Source organism: Rhinatrema bivittatum, chromosome 8, assembly GCF_901001135.1.
Source record: "Rhinatrema bivittatum chromosome 8, aRhiBiv1.1, whole genome shotgun sequence".
NCBI lineage: Eukaryota > Metazoa > Chordata > Amphibia > Gymnophiona > Rhinatrematidae > Rhinatrema > Rhinatrema bivittatum.
The window spans coordinates 149812598-149833867 of NC_042622.1; the positions used below are offsets into that span (position 1 = coordinate 149812598).

At 48.2% G+C, this 21270-nt stretch overlaps 1 protein-coding gene across 1 annotated transcript in view; it reads left to right on the forward strand.

Moving 5' to 3' along the window:
* The first annotated feature begins 502 nt into the window (after nt 1-502).
* Nucleotides 503-21270, forward strand: part of POLE3 (DNA polymerase epsilon 3, accessory subunit) — a 44946-nt gene continuing 24178 nt past the window's right edge. Inside the window, exons 1-3 of the mRNA XM_029613034.1 lie at nt 503-540; nt 2269-2348; nt 14294-14379. Coding sequence (XP_029468894.1) covers nt 2283-2348; nt 14294-14379 — 152 coding nt within the window. The 5' untranslated portion in view covers nt 503-540; nt 2269-2282. The remainder of the gene's footprint in view (nt 541-2268; nt 2349-14293; nt 14380-21270) is intronic.

Sequence of the window (21270 nt, forward strand, 5' to 3'; positions counted from 1 at the left end):
CCCAGAGAAACTATCATGTTTACAAATGCAATATATATGTTTATTCCCACCAAATATATAACAACGTCTATCTAGACAATTACAATCTAACTCACCAATACATTACTCATAACATTTTTGTTTGTCCCCATTTCTGTCCACTCCCCGGATCAGAAAACTTGTATCGTTCCCTTTTTTGGAAAAAAACAAACAAACAAAAAAACCCACCCCATCCCAACCCTTTAAATTTAATTTACCTCAATCCCCCACCCTCCTGACTCCTCAAGACTTGCCAAAAGTCCCTGGCGGTCCAGCGAGGGTCCGGAGGCGATCTCCTGCATTTAGGCCGTCGGCTGCCAGTACTCAAAATGGCGCCGATAGCCTTTGCCCTTACGAAGTCACAGGGACTCCTACCATGTGACAAGGGCCGACCAATGGCACCGGTAGCCCCTGTGACATAGTAAGGGCAAAGAGCCATCGGCGCCATTTTGAATATTGGCAGTCGACGGCTGAAGTGCAGGAGATCGCTTCGGACCCCCGCTGGACCACCAGGGACTTTTGGCAAGTCTTGGGGGGTCAGGGGAGGGGGGAGGGTTGTAATTAGTTTTTTTGGTTTTTCTTTTATATTCGCTCCATAAGACGCACAGACATTTTCCCCCCACTTTTGGGGGAAAAAAGTGTGTGTTATGGAGCGAAAAATACGGTATATATTGCATTTGTAAATTTGATAATTTCTCTGAGTGTGTTGTGAATACTTAATGACAGCAAAACAGTCATTAAGAAAAGGTGGTAAAACATTGCCGTATAAAAGCAGGAATTCTCAATCAATATGTCACAGTAGTGCTTTTCCTCCCACTGGCAGGAATTCAGTGTTTCAGACCACATCTGCTTGGCTCTGAATTTTGAGCATGTGGCTGGTAGTTGTGTGAGACCCGCTGGCACTGTGCATTTGAAGTGAAGATAACTAAGAAGGAAGTAGATTTAAGTTATGGCTGTTACGAAGGCTAAGACCTCTATTGAGCATAGATCACTTTCAACAGTGCTGCATGCTTTATTTCTGTCATGAATGTGAGCCCTTGGGCTGTGGCGTGGTTGATGCAGCCTGGTAGGTGAACCTACTAGGCCTTCGTGTACTGGCTTTTACTAGGACTGGCACTGGGGCTTCACCTGTATCAGCCCCGTTCTCCGCAGGTTGAGCCCTTGGGTTCCAGGGGCTAGCAGGGTATAGGTGAGAGTCTAGTAAGGAGCAGTCAGAGGAAATCAAGCAGTGGGCAGAAGTCAGGGCAGGCAGCAAGCAAACGGTGTCGGGGTCCAGGCCAAGATCAGGGCAGGTGGCGATCAGGCAGTATCGAGTCTAGGCTGAGGTCAAAGCAGGTGGCAATCCAGCAGAATAGTCCGGGACCAGGGCCAGGATCAAAACCAGGAATCTGGCAGAGATGGGCAGATGAGATAAGGACAAGACACTGTGGGGACCAAGACAGGATGAGGCAAAAGGAACAGAGAAGAGTAGCAACATGCACTGCAAGACAGGAGAGCCTGTTGCCAAGGTAAGTATGGCACACAGCTAGGGTTTAAATACCCAGCTGCATGACATCAACACTAGATACTGGCAGGCCAGTTTACTGTGTTAGGCCCTCAAGAGCTGGTGCGCTGTGCAAGCATGCATCTATGGGGAACTGAGGGAAAGGCAGCATGCAGGCTGCGTCTGTGTGTGCTCTGGGGTAAGTGCAGCCAATCATGAGACATCCAGCAGCAGGCCAAAACTTAACAATTTCGAGTTTAGATAATTGTAATGCGGTTTTTATATTGGTCTATTTAGCTCAACCTTCCAAGTTCTCCAGTTGGTTCAAAATACCACAGCAGTACTGATAGGGGCCCACAGAAACGAACATATCTTCCTTATAATCTATAGACTGCATTAGCTACCTGTTGAATAACAGGTAAAGTTCAAATTGCTTCATAGAGCACTGAATTCAAAAGCTGCATGTAGTGTCAGCATCTTAATAAAGCTCTACATTATGATGCTATGAAATGGATAATTAAAAAGAGGATGTTCTGAAATGGTAAAGATAAGCAGGGTCTGACAGCAGGAATTAGTGTTGTTCATTTTAGTAATCTATGTATAATGTTTTAATGTTTGGAACTTGCTTAAAATTTGAGAGAGCGAGTAATATTTTAAACACATTTTTTTATCACCAGAAATTTCAATATTAAAGTACTACTGAAGCAAAATTTGAGTGGGTAAAGCCATGCCATTATGAAATATTGTTTTAAATCAATTGTGTTTAGTTGTAGGTGTTACAATGGCAGAGAGACCAGAGGATTTGAACTTGCCTAATGCGGTCATCACTAGGATAATTAAAGAGGCAGTAAGTATTATCAGTATTGTGTGTTTTGAGTAAGTGGAAGTTGATTTTAGTGGCAAAAAAATATAAGCACTTTAGTAGTTGAGTGTTAATTCTGTGTTCGCAAAGCAAGCAAATTTGCTTGCCTGTAAACAGGATTCTCTGTAAGTAGGATGAATTAGATTGTCACCCATGTGAAATAGCTATCACCAAACAGACCCATCTTGCAGAACTCAGTAAAAGTTTACTGACATGTACTCTCTCATGAGCCCCTCAGTCAAATTTAGATTTTAGCGAACTTTAGTGAAGTAGTCTGCTCTTTAGGCAGGAGGGTGGGAAATAAGCATGGCTAATTCTTCCTGTTATCTTAAGGGAACCCTATTTATAGGTAAGAAAACTTGCTTTCTCTGTCAACAGGTAAGGCTGAATTAGCCATAACACATGGGAAGTTGCAAGCTTCAGGATTACACAATGGAGCACTTATTGAATAAGCAATCTAACCACATCAGTGGAGAATGAACTGCTGTGGGTAAACAGGTTGTGTAAAACTGCTTGTCCAAAACTACTGTCTGAACATGTGGTCCACACAGTAATGGGATGTGGAGATGTGCATAAATGACCAAGTCGCGGGTTTGCTAGTGTCTTCTGTTTAGGCGACCCTTAGGTTCATCACTGAAGCTGCTATGGTTCTCACTAGATGAGCCTTGTCAATCTGATTTTGTAGACTGACTAGCGCACAACTGTCAAATTGGCTAGCAGACTGTTATCATGCACCAAGTTTTTTCAACAACTGCCACTCCTGTACTATTTGATTAAAGGAAACAAATGAGAAGCCTTTCACTGAGGTTCAACCCTTTTAAATACCTTACATAACACATTCCCTAAACACATTTGTACAATAACTGGCATATATCATTTATTTATTTATTTTTAGATTTTTATATACCGGTGTTCCTATATGAAATAAAGATCACATCGGTTTACATTGAAACAGAACATGAAAATTGCCAAAAGGCATTACATAGAACAAGGTTATGAAACTTGGAACAGTGTACATAAGTTCAAAATTTAACAATAACGTTGTAACATTGATGACCAAAAGATAAAGGAGAAAAAAAAAAAAAAAAAAGACTTAAACAATTAAGTTGACAGGTCTTATTGAGCATAAAAATTATAACGTATAAGTGAGAAAGTCTCAAGTGTCCTGCAGCAAGAGATTAGATACCGAAGTAGGTAGTGGTATGGAAAATGGGGGTTTGTGAAGAAGATATGTTCTTGCTGGTTGGAGGGGAAAAAATGATGATCATGGTCCTGGAAAAGCTTGGCTAAAGAGCCAGGTTTTAAGTTTTTTTTTGAATGAAGAGTGGCAGAACTCAAGCCGAATGTCTGGTGGGAGCGCATTCCATTGAATGGGGCCTGCTGTAGATATGGCACGTTTATGATGCGAGGATTTTGTTGAAGGTACATAGAGTGTGCCTTTATATGCTCCTCTGATGGGTCTAGAGGAGGAGTGAGGGCGTAGTTGGTTACATAATTGAAGAGGAGAGATATTGTGAATGGATTTATGAATTACGGTGAGTACTTTATATAGGATCCTTTGCTTTATAGGCAGCCAGTGGAGGAGCTTGAGAATGGGGGTGATGTGATCTCTTTTATTCGTATTGGTAAGGATTCTGGCTGCAGAGTTCTGTAGCATTTGGAGGGGTTTGATGGATGAATATGGAAGGCCAAAGAGAAGCGAATTGCAATAGTCGACTTTTGATAGAATAATGGCTTGTAGGACCATCCGAAAATCGTTGAAATAAAGAAGAGGCTTCAATTTTTTTAAGACTTGTAACTTATAAAAACAGTCTTTGGTGGTTGTGCTTATGAATTTTTTAAAATTGAGCTGATTGTCTAGCATGATACCTAGATCTCGAACATGTGGTGAGTGATTTAATATGGGAGTGGATGAGTTGAGTAGGTCAGCTGGGTTTAGAAGTTTGATGTTGATGTCTTGATTGATGATTAGGATCTCAGTTTTGTTGTTGTTAAGAATGAGGCAAAGGCTGGAGAGAAGATGATTGATCTGTTGCAAACAATTGTTCCAGTGAGCCAAGGTTTTTTGTAAGGATTCTGAGATTGGGATGAGTATCTGGATGTCATCCGCGTAGAGATAGTGAGTTAGGTTTAGTTTAGTAAGTAGATGACATAGAGGTAAGAGGTAAATGTTGAAGAGGGTAGGGGAAAGGGAGGAACCCTGAGGGACCCTCCAGTTGGAAGGGATCGGTTGTGATTCTTTGTTGTTAATCTTTACTTTGAATTGTATATCATGTGACAACCTATTAACTTGAGGGTCAAGGGTTAAAAGAAACCAGGAGGAACTCTGTCAGATACAGAGGTAGTCTTGACATAAACAATGCTGAGCTAGTGTTGCCTGATTAGGAAATGACCTATAGTATTATACAAATGCTGTCTTCCATGTTCACCATGGACTGAGATGGATCTGAAATGAAGACTGAAAACCATTGGGTCGAGGGTAACCACACGCCACAATTTTTAGGTTGATCGTTTTCCATTTTGAGAGAAAAGAATGGTGCCCTCCTCTCCCACCCCAGTCCAACCTAACCTTATGACTAACTCATCCATATTAACTCAAATTACCCCAATTAATTCCTTCCAACCTCCATATAAACCAAAGAAATCTGTACCCCCATGGGTGGAATATCATTCAAGACCAGAGAGGCAGGTAACTCCCAAATATGTGCTGCTAAATTAGACACTTTAGAGCTCAGAAAACAACTCCATATCCCCAAAGTCCCACCAATCTTTAAAAGGATTGGAACTCCCTTAACTTTCCCAACAACCAGAACCCCAACCCCCTCCCCCTCCCATCTCCTGTTAAGAACATATTAAAGTAATCTTGACACATTGCAGAAGAAATCAGAATATAGGCATTATGCAAAGATTAATAATCACTCTATCGCTGAACATCCCTTGTTATCTCGATTTATCAACTGTTTAACGCATCTTAGACCACCGGTTGCTAAGCCATCGGTTCCATGGAACCTCAACATACTACTTGAACAGCTAATGTTTCCACCCTTTGAACCGTTGGATTCTGCACATATCAAATACCTCACCTGGAAGGTGGTCTTTTTAGTAGCAGTAACATCCGCACGTAGGGTTAGTGAACTTCAAGCACTAGTGCACTATGACCCGTATCTACAATTCTATCACAATAAGGTGATCCTCCGACCTCATCCTACCTTTCTTCCAAAGGTAATCTCGGCATTCCACCTGAATCAGTCTATAGAACTTCCAACCTTCTTTCCTAAGCCTCATTCTAACGACAGGGAGCGTTTGTTGCACACGCTAGACTGTAAGCGGGCGTTGGCATATTACAAATGAAAAACACAATCTACAAATCGTATACCTCAACTATTCGTCTCCTTCAACCCGAATGGCCCGGGGTTGCCGGTAGCTAAACGAACCATCTCCACCTGGATTGTACAGTGTATTCCAGTTTGTTACAACAAGCGAAAGTTACATCTCCCTTCTTTTCCACGGGCTCATCAGGTTCGAGCTATGGCTACCTCCATAGCACATCTTAGGAATGTGCAACCAGTGGACTTCTGCAAGGCGGCCACATGGTTGTCAATTCATACCTTCACTTCTCATTACTGCATAGACCAACAGTCAACAGCGGATGCGAGGCTGGGAAGGCGATACTACAAATATTGCCTACTTAATCCTATGACTACCACATGTCGATATCACGCGACGGATGGTTAACTAAGCGTGATCAGGAGCTTGGGACTCCCATGACAGCATGGCTAATTCAGCCCTGCTATCAACGGGGAAAAAGCAAGTTTGCTTACCGTAAACGTTGTTTCCGTAGATAGGATGAATTAGCCATGCAGACCCTCCCTTCTCCCTGGTAGTCGCATTTTTATCAGCTACGCTCAAGTTTAAATACAGACTGAGGAGAATCTGTTACTTCCTGCATGGGCACACACACGCAGCCGCAGAGACTGAAAAAATCTACACTCTACTTAATAAGCTCCGCCTCCCGGGCCCTGATTGGCAGTTCCCATGACAGCATGGCTAATTCATCCTGCTATCTACGGAAACACCATTTACGGTAAGCAAACTTGCTTATCTTAGCTATTTAGTAGTCTCTAAATTTTATTTATTTATTTTTTTAATCTGACAGATTATTTTAATTTTCAGGGCGAAACAGCTTATAAAGCCTCTTTGGCTAGATGGTTTAAAAAATAACAATTGATTCAGCTTATATATTGAAAGGTTGGAAGCCTCTGAAGGTACTTCAGGCACACTCCTGTAATGTATCACAATCCGTTTGATTTAACTACTCTGAATAATTTTTATCGTCTGCAAATTTGATAACCTCACTCGTCATATTCCTTTCCAATCTGAATATTGAAAAGCACCGGTCCTAGTACAGATCCCTGAGGCACTCCACTGTTTATCCTTTTCCACTGAGAATATTGACCATTTAATCTTACTCTCTGTTTCCTGTCTTTTAACCAGTTTGTAATCCTCGAAAGGACATTGCCTCCTATCCCATGACTTTTTAGTTTTCTTAGAAGCCTCTCATGAGGGACTTTGTCAAACGCCTTCTGAAAATCCAAATACACTACATCTCCCGGTTCATCTTTATCCACATGTTTATTAAACCCTTCAAAAAAATGAAGCAGATTTGTGAGGCAAGACTTCCCTTGGGTATTCCATGTTGACTTTGTTCCATTAAACCATGTCTTTCTATATGCTCTACGATTTTGATCTTGAGAATAGTTTCCACTATTTTTCCCGGCACTGAAGTCAGGCTCACTGGTCTATAGTTACCCGGATTGCCCCTGGAGCCTTTTTTAAATATTGGGATTACATTGGCCACCCTCCAATCTTCAGGTACAATGGATGATTTTAATGATAGGTTACAAATTTTAACTAGTAGATCAGAACACTAAGTCCAGATCTTACTTAAAATTGCCTAATACTAACAGCAGTGAAAATAAAATGTGTATGAAAAAATATTTTCAGAAATAACATTCAAAACTTCTTTCTGCATGTAGGTGAAATTAATAAAGAGCAAACTGTTGTTAAAACAGAAATGAAGGGATGATCATAATGCCATAAAATCCAGTGATGACAAGTACTATCATTTTCACAGAAAGAATTAAAGTTACACAAGACAGACTCTCACTTAACAAAATAGAAATGCCATAAAGTATAAAAGAAATGTCAACAAAGACTGAACTGGAACCTCAAGTCTGACTATATTATGCAGTGTAACAATGGGAAAAACAAACAGCATTCCTAACAAAACAACAAGCATAAAACATTCATAATATTAAAATCATACTAATAAAAAGAATAAACATCCAATAATTTAAAAAACAAAACAAAAAAACCCACCTTATTATACATTTCCCAAAACACCTGAGATTGTCATGGATTTGGGGGATGGAGGACAGCACAAGCTGTCTTCTCTCTCTTATGCACACACACACATTTTCTTTCACACACTCCCTCTCTCTCTCTCTCTCTCACATACACAGACTCTGTCTCCCTCACAGACATATTGTGTGTGTGTGTGTGCCTGTGAGAGCCTGTATGTGATACATAGGCTTTCATAAGCATGCACACTCACACTGGCACACAGAGGCTCTTTCACAGGCACACACACAAGCAGGCTCCCAATCTTTCTCTCTTTTACAGGCACACACCCAAGCAGGCTCCCAAGCTGGGGCATTGAATCAGGAGCCCTCGTGTCTCCAGAAAGCAAAGGAGGATCTAGCTGGAGCTTCATCAGATTTGCATACCAAGGTCTCCTAGGCCAATCTGGAGCCACCAGGACTATGTGACCCTCTATCCATCTTACCTACCATAGGCCAGGGAGGAAACACACACACACTCTTCTTATAGCCACGGCTGAACCAGGATATCTACTCCCTGTGCCAGTTGAACTGAAAAGCCTTAGCAATTTTGCATGTTGCCATAATATCCACATGAGGAGTACCCCATCAATGCATTATCTATTGAAAAGCCTCTATATTGAACTCCCATTTGATTGGATGTAGGACATTCTTGCTGAGAAAAAAAATTGGAGGGAATGTTCTCCTATCCTGAAATATGTGCTGTTGACAACTGTTGAAGATTTCCCTCTGCCCACATCAACAGGAGATAGATTCCTCTAAAACCACTAGACTAAGTATCGCATTGTCTGTTCACATATCTCCATCTGTCACATTGTCAGAGAGCACGCTGATATGGGTTCCAAATGTCTTGTTTTGCTATTTTGCAGGGTTTTCTGGTTAACACCACAACATTGCATATAAATATAACCATACATATTGTGAGTGTTCCCTGTACATACCTGGATCAGTCCAGACAGCGGGGTTGAGCCTCCTGCCCAGCAGATGGAGCCAGAGAAAAACTGAAAGGGTATCTTATATGAGGACAGTGCTCACCCTGCACCCCTCAGTATTTCTCTGGCTCCAGCAGATGCAGACAGACGAACCTGCGGTTCCCTCTCCTTAGTGATATTTCTTTATTTCTTCTCTTTAGAAGTTTTTCCTTCACTGGGTCAAGCAAGTATTATCTAAAACAAAACAAAAAAGGAACAGTGTGTTTTAATTTCACAGGAGACAGTCCTGTCTCTTAGCTCTTGTGGAGTCCTGGGGGGATTTTCCCCTTGAGTAATCAGCCTAGGTCTCTTATCCCCGGTGGCCTTGCCTTTTCCCTGCCTAGGAGTGATACTGGTTGTCCAGTCACTCCCCCTTTTTTGAGTTTGGTGACCCCAGAGATGTGCATGCCTCTGGTCCCGTTGCAGAGACGTTTTCATTCCTCTGCTGTGTCAAAAGGACAATATTTAAGAGGACAATATTTAAGAGAATCCTCTCAATAAAAATAAATAAAAAAGAGGAAAAAGGCTATTCTTCACGACTGAGCACCGACCGGCAGGGAAAGAAGCGGCTCGGAGCTGTCTCGTCGGCTCCCATGCTTCAAAGCTGACAGGCACAGCTGATTTCCTTGCGACCCTGATGCCGAGATCAGCTTTTTGCATTGCCTGCGGAGAGCCTGCTTCGCGGCTCTCCGCAGGGGAGGGACCCTCCGCAGGGGAGGTACCCTCTGTGGCACCTTTAAAATCGACGACCTGAGGTCGGGTTGGAAAGCGTGCGTCTGGGCCGTCCTCCTTACAGAAAATCGCGGGAATGGTGGCTATTTTGTGCCCGGACTGCGCAGCAGACTCTGAGCCTCAGGGGGGGAGGGGAGCCGGATTTCTCCCAATTGCCGCCTAACTTAAGCCCGATGGGCTTCCCTGGTGCAGATTCTGACCCTCTCCAAGGGGTCCCTCCCCCTCAGTTGCCTGGCAAAGCACACCACCGTTTTTCCACGGAGTTTGTGCTCCTGTTACACAGATCTTTTTTGGCAAGCTTGAAGGAGCAGGGGGATCTCGCTCTGGGCACCCACCCCACCCCCCGGTGAAGATCTCTCGTTTGGTCGGTGGCCAGGGGTCTGGTGCCCCAGACTTGCAGGGTGCTACTAGGATCAGGACCATGCCCGGTGGGCTGGACCCACCTGATCCTCCTCAGCCTGCTCTGCTGCTAGATCTGGATAAGGATCTGGATCTGTTGCTTGTGAATCCGCCCGTGGAGGGCGATGACCCACGGGTCCTGAGATTATTTAAACGTGAGGAGCTTGATCCACTTATTCCCTTTGTTCTGGATGAACTGGGGATTGAGGTTTCCTCGGAAGAACCCGCCAGTGCCTCCACTTCCCGTACCGTCAACCCAGTTCTAACGGGCCCGATGGCTCCGCCTCGTACTTTTCTGTTTCATCCTATGCTTAAGCAGCTCCTGCTCCGGGAATGGGAATCCCCCGAGTCTGGTCTCCAAGTGGGCAGGGCAATGGATAAGCTATATCCTCTGCCAGATCAGGCTCTTGACATGCTTTAGGTCCCCAAGGTTGATGCTTCGGTGTCCACTGTCACCAAACGCATCGCCATCCCGGTGGTGGGGGCGACGGCCTTAAAGGATCTTCATGATCGCAAGTTGGAGCTACATCTTAAGAGGATCTTCGAGGTGCTGGCCTTAGGAGTCCGGGCGACGGTTTGTAGCAGTCTCATGCAGCGGGCAAGCCTCAGGTGGGTTCAGCAACTACTCAGCACCCAGGACTTCCCATCTGCAGAGGCCAAACAAGCGGAGCAGCTCGAAGGTGCGATTGCGTATGGAGCTGATGCCCTTTATGATCTTCTCTGGGTGCAGGCCAGGGCTGTGGTCTCAGGGGTCTCCGCCAGGCAACTCCTCTGGCTGCGGACTCCTCTTCCAAGTCGCAGTTGGGCACTCTCCCCTTCAAGGGCAAGTTGCTTTTTGGGGAGGTTCTGGAACAGTTTATTAAATCCTTGGGTGACGACAAGGTTCATAAGCTGCCTGAGGACTACCCTAAACAGTCCAAATCCTTTTTTCCTTCGTGCTCTCGATTCAGGGGTCAGCGCAGGTACAACAAACCGCAGGGGTCCTTTCAGCGGAAAACCTCCACCAGATCACAGGCATGGTCTCATTCCTTTCGGGGACATCGGCCATTCCGAGATGGCAACCCCCAAGGATCCGCCATGAAGTCCTCGCAATGAGATGTGGACGGCCCATTCCTCCGCTCACGCCTTAGGTGTATGTCTGTCCCTTTTTCTCGGGGAATGGACCAAAATCACTACGGATCAGTGGATCCTGGACGTGATCGGAAAAGGCTACGCTTTAGAATTTGCTCGGGACCTTCGGACCGCCACCTGATCTCTCCATGTGGCAGTCGAAAACGGTCAGTGGTGTATCAGACTCTCTACAGGCTCCTGGAACTCGGGGCCATAGTCCCTGTGCCACCAAATGAACAGGGATCCGGCCAGTATTCCATCTACTTCGTCGTCCCCAAGAAGGACGGCTCCTTCCAACCGATTCTGGACCTCAAGAGTCAACCAGGCGCTCAAGGTTCTCCATTTTCAGATGGAAACCCTGAGGGCGGTCATAGCGGTGGTTCACTCCAGCAAATTCCTGGCTTCGCTCCACCTCACGGAGGCTTACCTTCACATCCCGATTCACAAGGAGCACCAAAGGTTTCTTCGCTTCGACATACTGGGCCGGCACTTCCAGTTTCAAGCTCTCCCGTTCAGGCTTGCCACCGCTCCTCGCACGTTCACCAAGGTGATGGTGGTTGTGGCGGCCTTTCTCCGGCGAGAGGGAGTCCTAGTCCATCCCTACTTGGATGACTGGCTCATCCGGGCGAAGTCAGAGAAGCTCTGTGCGACGGCAGTCAATCGTGTCATGTCGGTGCTCACCTCCCTCTGGTGGATAGTCAACTACTCCAAGAGCAACCTCATACCCTCTCAAGTTCTGAAATTTCAGGGAGCTCGTTTCGACACTCGCGTGTCCAAAGTCTCCCTGCCCAAGGCCCGGGTGCTCAAGCTCATGAAGCAGGTACAGCATCTCGTATATCTCTCATTACCCACGGCCTGGGACTACCTCCAAGTACTGGGCTCTATGGCTTTCACTATAGATCTGGTTCCCTGGGCGTTTGCACATATGTGTCCTTTGCAGAAAGCTTTGCTAGCCCGTTGGAAGCCGTTCTCAGAGAATATTCGGGCGCTCCTACCACTTCCCGAATCTACCATCACCAACATGCAGTGGTGGCTTCTGTCACCTGTCGAAGGGTATGCCCCTGGAGACTCCCCAGTGGATTGTCGTGATGACAGATGCCAGCCTCTCCGGCTGGGGAGCAGTGTGTCAGTCTCAATCGACACAGGGACGTTGGTCCACGATCCAATCCTGGAGGCCCGGGCGGTCCGACTGGCACTCAAGTTCTTCCTTCCCTTGATTAGTCGCAAAGCGGTGAGCGTCCTCTCGGACAGTGCCACCATGGTAGCTTACATCAGTCGCCAGGGGGGCACCAGAAGTCGCCTAGTGGCCCTGGAAACCAGCAAACTGTTCACATGGACAGAGCACCATTTGGACAGCCTGGTGGCCTCCCACTTTTCAGGGAAGGGGAATGTTCAGGCCAACTTCCTCAGTCATCAGCATCTCGACCCCGGAGAGTGGGAGTTGTCAGACTAGGCAATGTATCTAGTCATGCGCTAGTGGGGGGCTCCCCACTTTGGACTTGATTGCCACCTTGAGGAACGCAAAGGCTCCCAGGTTCTTCAGTCGCAGAAGGGAGCACTGCTCGGAAGGCGTGGATGCTCTGGTCCTGCCCTGGCCTCCTCTACGTGTTCCCACCTTGGCCTCTGGTGGGAAAGGTACTCAGAAGGATAGAGCTTCACAAGGGGCCGGTCATTCTTATTGTGCCGGAATGGCCCCAGAGACCGTGGTTCGCGGATCTCGTGAATCTTGCGTCGGACGGCCCTCTTCGTCTCGCTCACCTCCACAACCTTCTTAAACAAGGTCCCGTATTTTTCGATCAGGCGGATCGCTTTTGTCTTGTGGCCTGGCTTTTGAGTGGCGGCGACTAAGAAAGAGGGGCTTTAAGGAGGACATGATATCCACGCTGTTGCGGGCCCATAAAACCTCTACATCTCTGGCTTATGTTCGGGTTTGGAGAGTGTTTGGCAATATGTGTGCGGAGGCTGGGGTATCGACGCGCAGGGCTTCGGTCTCTCTGGTTCTCTCTTTCCTCCAGAATGGACTCTCTAAAGGTTTGTCTTTCAACTCTTTGCATGTTCAGGTTTCGGCTCTCGGTTCCCTCTTGGGGAGGCTAGACGGTTACACGGTGGCTGCCCATCCGGATGTCGCACATTTTCTTAAAGGGGCTAAGCATTTGAATTCGCCGGTCCAGGCTACTTGCCCATCTTGGAATCTTAACCTGGTCCTTCGTGTCCTCTGCGAGGCGCCCTTTGAGCCCCTCCAACGGGCCACGCTCAAGGACCTGATGGTTAAGACGGTGTTTCTAATGGCTATTTGCTCAGCTAGGAGGATCTCCGAGCTGCAAGCTTTATCCTATAGGGAGCCCTTTCTGCGATTCTCTGAATCGGGGTCTCTCTAAAGACGGTTCCCTCCTTTCTGCCAAAGGTAGTTTCCTCCTTTCATGTAAATCAGTCAGTGGAGCTCCCTGCCTTTTCTCCGGAGTATATTGCTAACACGTCTGGTGGTGATCTCCGACGTTTGGATGTTAAGCGAGTTCTTCTACATTACTTACAGGTCACCAATGACTTCAGAGTCTACGATCATCTCTTTGTTTTATGGAGTGGGTCTCATAAGGGCCAGAAGGCCTCTAAAGCCACCATAGCTCACTGGCTAAAGGAAGCGATCACGTCTGCATATCTTTGTGGGGCTGGCCGGTTCCGGAGGGTCTAAAAGCCCATTCTCTGCGTTCACAGGCTACCTCGTGGGCGGAGAGCCAGCTGGTTTCTCTGCAGGAAATTTGCAGAGCAGCTAATTGGAAATCGCTGCGTACTTTTTCTCGGCATTATCGCCTTGAAGTGCAGGCACCGGTGTTTGGTTCCTTCGGCAGACAGGAACTCCGAGTGGGACTGTCTCTGTCCCACCCTAGTTAGGGAAGCTTTGGTACATCCCGCTGTCTGGACTGATCCGGGTATGTACAGGGAAAGGAAAATTGGTTCTTACCAGCTAATTTTCATTCCGGTATTGAATATCCTTTTTCATGTAAAATCTGTTATAAATGCATAATTTTTAATTGTGTGTAGGGAGGATGTGACACGGTGGGATGGGGGTGCAAGGCTGTAAGATTTACCTAGGATGCCCAACGCTTTTGTACTGGCCTTGGGGATTGCTGAACAAACATTTGACAGAGTATCCTAACTAGTAGTATCATGTTTTGTGTAATGGGTGAGGGTGCAGCTTTTTACTTGGCTATAGGTGCCAATTTATATGGCTATTGCTCTGGGGAGGGGGCTTCGATATTTTTCAAAGTTTTCCTCAACCATTAACTATACATGTCCTGCTCCCCACCCCTTTCTATTTCAGCTCCCCGAGGGTGTAAATATTTCAAAAGAAGCTCGTAGTGCTATCTCTCGAGCCGCCAGTGTCTTTGTTCTGTATGCATCGTCATGGTAAGAATTCACTGATCCATGCTTCAGGCACTCCAGAAGAGGGAGGGGTCAGGATGTGTGGTGAATATGGGGAGAGGTTATTTTGGTTATTATGGAAGGTCTTGGGATGTTGACCTGCAGACAGTTGTTGATAAATTTCAATCAAGTTTCCATTTAGTGTAACTAATTTCATGAATGTCTAAAGTTTCATTATAGACACTCAGATTCTGTGAAACTGCAACCTAACTCGGCTTCTGTCCTGTCTCATGTTCCATGTTATCCAGCAGGGTTGTGTTCTGCAGTATTACCTATTCTGATCACATTCCCTATTTAAAGTAGAGTTATTTTAACTTTCCTTAGGACAGAATGACATCCAACATAATTGAGACCATTGCAACCTATCTCTAAGGTTCTCTGAGTACAATCAGGATAGCAGTCCTCACACATGGTTGATGTATTTGACTTGTGCCAAACTTTGGGCTGATGCAATGAAGTCGCGACCCTAGCGTCTCCTTGCTAACGCGAAATCAGTCTGTTTTCGTAACTGCCGTACGCCGGTCACGAAAACAAACGCCAAGTTTATCGGCGTCTGTTTACCTTCCCGGCAGACAGCCACGGAAACCAATGCCGATAAGCCCAGCGTCAGTTTTCGTGACCGGCGGACGGAAGTAAGGGAAACCGACGCTGAGTTTATCGGCATCCATTTACTTTACTGGCGGACAGCCAGGAAAACCGACGCCAATAAACCTGGCATTGATTTTCATGACTACCGTTCTCCAACGCCGAGTTTATCGGCATTGGTTTTCCTGGCTGTCCGCCAGTAAGGTAAATAGACGCCGATAAACTCTGCATCTGTTTTTGTGATGGTAGCTGGCATTTATTTTTTCTTTTCCCCTTTTTAAGTCTCTGCCAGCTGCATGATGGGCCCAGTGTGCACTGACAGAGGTTTTTTCTTTTATCCTTAATAAATAATGCTACTTCCCTGTACGTACCTGGATCAGTCCAGACCATGGGTTAAGCCTCCTGTCCAGCAGGTGGAGACAGACCAAAACTGAAAGGGTATCTTATATCAGGACAGAGCCTACCCTGCAGCTCTTCAGTATTTGTCTGTCTCCAGCAGGTGGAACAGCTCACCCTGTGGTTCTCTGTTGTCTTCTTCTTGTCCCTCTTGGGGATTTTTTCCTTCTGTGTGTCTGTCGTGTTTTGGATCAAGCAAGTATTTGTGTTATTAATTAAAAAAAAAAAAAAAAGTTTTTGGTGGTATGAACTCTGTGGATCCTCTCAACAGGAGACTGTTTCTGTCTCCTTACTCTTGTGGAGGCCTAGGGGGGCTTGGCCCCTTGTTTTATATAGCCTAGGCTCCCTATTCCCGGTGGTCCTCGGCTGCAGGGGTGGATATTGGTGGTGCCAGTCACTCCCCCTGTTCAGCCTTTCTCTCTCTCTCCCTATACTTGTCTCCCTTCACTGGGATGCTTTGAATGTAAAGCTGCTGACAGGACCGTTTTTGTCCCTTATCTGGGGTTTAAAAAAAAAAAAAGGAATAAATAACAGTATTATCAGGCAGGTTCAGGAGAAAGCTCCTGCCTTACCTATTTAATATTGCAGCTTTAGACAGAGAGAGAGAGAGGAGTGTGCACAGTCCATTCTGTGCCTCAGCTCCTTCAGCCCCGGCAGCGCAGCTCATTTCATTTGCTGCTCCTCCCCCACCTTGGGGCCATGCCACGATCTCCTCTGTGCCTAGCTTGTGGGGATTCCTCTGTCCGGCTTTCGCGGGAGGGGCTCTGCTCTCGCTGCTTACCGCGTGAGGAAGGTTCCTCAGAGTTCCCAATGCCCTCAGGACCCCGAGCCAGGCCTTCAAAACTGTTTAGCTCCACTGTTCCCGGGTCGTCAAACCACGGGAACGGCGTACATTTTAGGTTTTTCTCCTTCTTCTTTCCCGGAGCAGCCTGAAGCTCCAGACCTGAGTTTTTTGGTGCCCCCCCCCCCCCCCGATTTGAGCCCCGCGCACTCTCCTCTTGCAGATCCCGACACCCTCCCCCCCCCCCCCCCCCCCCCCCCCCCCCCCCCCCCCCCGGAGGCGTTAGACCCAGTTTTTCCACTGATTTTTGTGCTTTTACTGCACAAATCCTACTTGGCAAGTTTGCAGGAGGAATTGGACCCCCCCTGCCCCCCACCGGCTAAGGCCCCTCGGCTCTCTGTTCCTCCCTCCCCTGCGGCTCCTGACGGGCCGGGGGCGATCCGGGTCTGTGTGGTTCCGGGGGCCCCTCCCCCACCGTCTCCTCCACCGGACCCCCCTTGCCCCCCTGCCTGCCCAGGATCCGGATCAGGACCCGGATTCGGCTGACGTCCCCCCTGGAGGGGGATGACCCCCGGGTCCTCCGTCTCTTCAGAGAGGAATTGGAGCCTCTTCTCCCCTTCATCTCCCAGGAATTGGGGATTGACTGTCCCCCAGTGGACGAGTTTTCGGCAGCAATGCCAGCTTCCTCGGACCCGGTCCTAGTGGGACTTAGGGCCCTGCCGTGCTCTTTTCCCTTCCACCCCATGCACAAACTAATGCTCCTCAGGGAATGGCAGGCCCCCGAGGCGGGCCTCCGGGTCGGGAGGGCCATGGAAAAGCTTTATCCCCTCCTGGAGGAATGTTTAGAGTTATTGAAAATGCTTAAGGTGGACTCTTCTGTGACTGCAGTCACTAAACATACCACCATCCCGGTGGTGGGGGTTACAGCCTTGAGGGATGTCCAAGATCGTAAGCTGGAAATCCATCTCAAGCGCATTTTTTAAATCCTGGCCTTGGGTATTCGGACGTCGATCTGCAGCAGTCTCATGCAGCGGGCAAGCCTTAGGTGGGTCCAACAATTACTCAGCACCCAAGACCTCCTGTCTGCAGAGGCAGAGCAGGCTGACAGGTTAGAAGGCGCGATAGCTTATGGGGTGGATGCCCTATATGACTTGTTCCGGGTGCAGGCGAAGGTAATGGCTTCGGCGGTCTCGGCCAGACAGCTCCTCTGGCTCCGACACTGGGGGGCTGATTCGTCTTCCAAGGCACAGCTGGGAACTCTCCCTTTTAAGGGTAAATTGCTTTTTGGCGAGGATCTGGAGCAGCTTATTAAATCCTTAGGGGAAAACAAGGTTCATAAGTTGCCTGAGGACCGCCTGAAGCAGGCTAGATCCTTCTTCCCTACTCGTACCCGCTTCCCAAGAGCAAGGGGCGTTTTTTCTAGGGGAAATTCCTCTAGGGCCCAGTCTTGGCCCCAGTCCTTTCGAGGCCATCGTCCCTTCCAAGATGCCCCTCCCCACCGTCCCGCGCCCAAGCCCATCTCCCAGTGAGAATCTGCTGGCCCATCTCTCCGTTCCCAACTTAGGTGGTCGTTTGTCTCTGTTCGTGGAGGAATGGGCCAAGATCACGTCGGACCAGTGGATCCTTGAAACAATAGACAAAGGCTATGCCTTGGAGTTTGTTCGCGATATCTCGGACCTGTACATGATTTCTCCGTGCGGCCACTGGAAGCGGGCCGCTGTGACTCAGACTCTTACCAGACTCCAGAGGCTGGGGGCCATCCGCCCTGTTCCGGCAGCAGAACACGGCGCCGGCCAATACTCTATTTACTTCGGAAGGAGTCGTCCCGAAGAAGGACGACTCCTTCCGTCCCATCCTGGATCTCAAGAGGGTCAACCGGGCCCTCAAGGTGCCCCATTTCCGGATGGAAACCCTTCGGGCAGTGATAGTGGCGGTCCACCCCGGGGAATTCTTGGCCTCACTCAACCTGACGGAGGTCTACCTGCGCATACCGATTCGCCCCGATCATCAGAGATTTCTCCGGTTCCACATCTTGGGCCAACACTTCCAGTTCAGGGCCCTGCCCTTCGGTCTTGCCATGGCACCACGCACGTTTACCAAGGTGATGGTGGTGGTGGCGGCAGCCCTTCGGAAGGAGGGTGTTCTGGTCCACTCGTACTTGGACGATTGGCTAATCCGGGCCAATTCAGAGTCTCTATGCCGCCAGGCGGTGGACCGCATTCTTGCTCTTCTCTCATCCCTGGGTTGGATAGTCAATTTTTCCAAGAGCAATCTCCACCCGACCCAGGTCTAGGAGTTCCTGGGGGCTCGCTTTGATACCCGCGTCGGCAAGGTTTTTCTGCCGGACTCGAGAGCTTTCAAGCTGATGGATCAGGTTCAGAACTTCCTCTCCATGCCTCTCCCCACGGTGTGGGATTATCTACAGATCCTGAGGACTATGACTTCCACGATCGACCTGGTCCCCTGGGCGTTTGCACATATGCGTCCGTTACAGAGAGCTTTGCTGATCCGTTGGCAGCCAGTATCGGAACAGTTTCAGATGCAGCTCCCGCTTTCCGACTCTACCATCAGCGAATTACAATGATGGCTTTCTCTCAAGCACCTCCTCTGTGGAATGTCCCTTCGGACCCCGCAGTGGATGGTAGTCACGGCAGATGCCAGCCTGTCCGGTTGGGGAGCGGTGTGCCAGTCTCAGACCACACAGGGGAACTGGTCCCCAACCCAGTCTCACTGGCACATTAACCGCCTGGAGATCCGGGCAGTTTGTCTAGCACTCAAGGCATTCCTCCCACTACTTCGGCGACGAGCGGTCCGGGTGCTCTCGGACAATTCTACCACTGTGGCATACATCAATCACCAGGGGGGCACCAGGAGTCGACTGGTGGCCCTCGAAGCAAGTCGCTTTCTCGCATGGGCGGAGCAAAACCTGGACTGCCTCGCGGCTTCTCACATAGCGGGCAACGAGAATGTTCAAGCCGACTTCTTGAGTCGTCAGTGTCTGGATCCAGGTGAGTGGGAGTTGTCCGATGCCATGGCCCTAATCATCAACAGGTGGGGTCCCCCGCACCTGGACTTGATGGCAACTCTGAACAACGCCAAGGCTCCCCGGTTCTTCAGCCGCTGGCGGGAACATTGCTCGGAAGGGGTAGATGCCCTAACCCTTCCGTGGCCGCGTGATGTTCTGCTGTACATATTTCCTCCGTGGCCCCTCATAGGGAAAGTGCTCAGACGGATAGAGCTTCACAGCGGTCCTGTCATTCTCGTTGCTCCCGAGTGGCCCCGCAGACTGTGGTTCGCGGACCTAGACAACCTAGCATCGGACGGTCCCCTTCGCCTCGGCCATCTTCAATACCTTCTCCGCCAAGGTCCCGTATTTTTCGACCAGGCGGATCGCTTTTCTCTTGCAGCTTGGCTTTTGAACGGCGAAGGCTGAGACGGAGGGGATATGCTGAGGACGTCATCTCCACTTTTTTGCGGGCTCGCAAAACTTCTACCTCCCTCACCTATGTCTGGGTCTGGAAGGTTTTCAAGCTGGTCTGCGAGGAAGCGGGCGTTACGGCACGTTCGGCTCCAGTCTCGCTAGTCCTCTCCTTTCTCCAGCGTGGCCTCTCTAAGGGTCTCTCCTTTGGCTCGCTCCGTGTACAGGTGTCTGCCCTAGGTTCTCTCTTGGGAAGCCTCGAAGGTTACGCGGTTGCGTCTCATCCGGATATTGTCCGTTTTCTCAAAGGGGTCAAACATTTGAAGCAGCCTTTGTGTCCCACTTGTCCCTCGTGGAGTTTGAATGTGGTCCTTCGGGCCCTCTGTCAGGCTCCTTTTGAGCCCCTTCGCCGTTCTATCCTTAAGGATTTGATGCTTAAGGCGGTGTTTCTGGTTTCTATTTGCTCCGCCAAACAGGTGTTGTAGATCCAAGCGTTGTCTTGCTGTGAGCCTTTCTTGCGTATCTCAGACTCCTGGGTCTCTCTTAAGACGATCCCATCATTCTTACCGAAGGTTGAATCTTCATTTCATGTCAATCAGTAGGTGGAGCTCCCCACATTCTCTCCTGCGGACATTGCAAGCTCCGGCGGGGATGATCTCTGCCATCTGGTTGTGAAACGCGTGCTTATGCGTTATCTTGAGGTGACTAATGACTTTCGAGTATCGGATCATCTTTTTGTCTTATGGAGTGGCCCCAACTGGGGCAAACAGGCCTCTAAGACTACAATATCTCGCTGGCTGAAGGAAGCAATCTCGTCGGCTTACATCTGTCAGGGATGTCCGGTCCCGGAGGGCCTTAAGGCCCATTCCTTGCGTTCTCAGGTGTCCTCCTGGGCGGAGAGCCAGTCGGTCTCCCCGCAGGAGATATGCAGGGCAGCTACTTGGAAGTCCCTGCATACTTTTGCTCGGCATTATCGCCTTGATGTTCAGGCACCAGTTTCTGGTTCCTTTGGGTGGCAGGTACTTCGAGCGAGACTGTCAAGGTCCCACCCTGTCTAGGGAAGCTTTTGTACATCCCATGGTCTGGACTGATCTGGGTACATACAGGGAAAGGAAAATTTAGTTCTTACCTATTAATTTTCGTTCCTGTAGTACCACAGATCAGTCCAGACGCCCTTCCCTTTCTTGTCTTCCTGTCCGCTCGAAGATTCTTATACTATTCCTCCAATGCTGTATCCTACATTGTTCTCTTCTGTTCTATGTGTTCCTTAATAGGAGGCACCGGAAGCATCTATGTAATGATTGTGGGCACTTATGCAAGAGTGTCCATGCACAGAGTTCATTCGCTGTTTTCTCTTGTTTCTAATTTTCAGAGTTCTCTTATTGTTTTGCTTGAGTTCTTCTGTTACTTGCTTGTTCCATGGTGTTTATCTTTTCTGCTTTGACAATAGTTATACTGAAGGGCTACAGGGTAGGCTCTGTCCTCATATAGGATACCCTTTCAGTTTTGGTCTGTCTCCACTTGCTGGACAGGAGGCTTAACCCATGGTCTGGACTGATCCGTGGTACTACAGGAACGGAAATTAACAGGTAAGAACTAATTTTCCTATCTGCAGTTTATTCATGTTGTCCTCCCCTTTAACTTGTCTGTATTTTCTGCCTTTCTCAGTACCTCTTGGGACTGGCAGTATGCAATC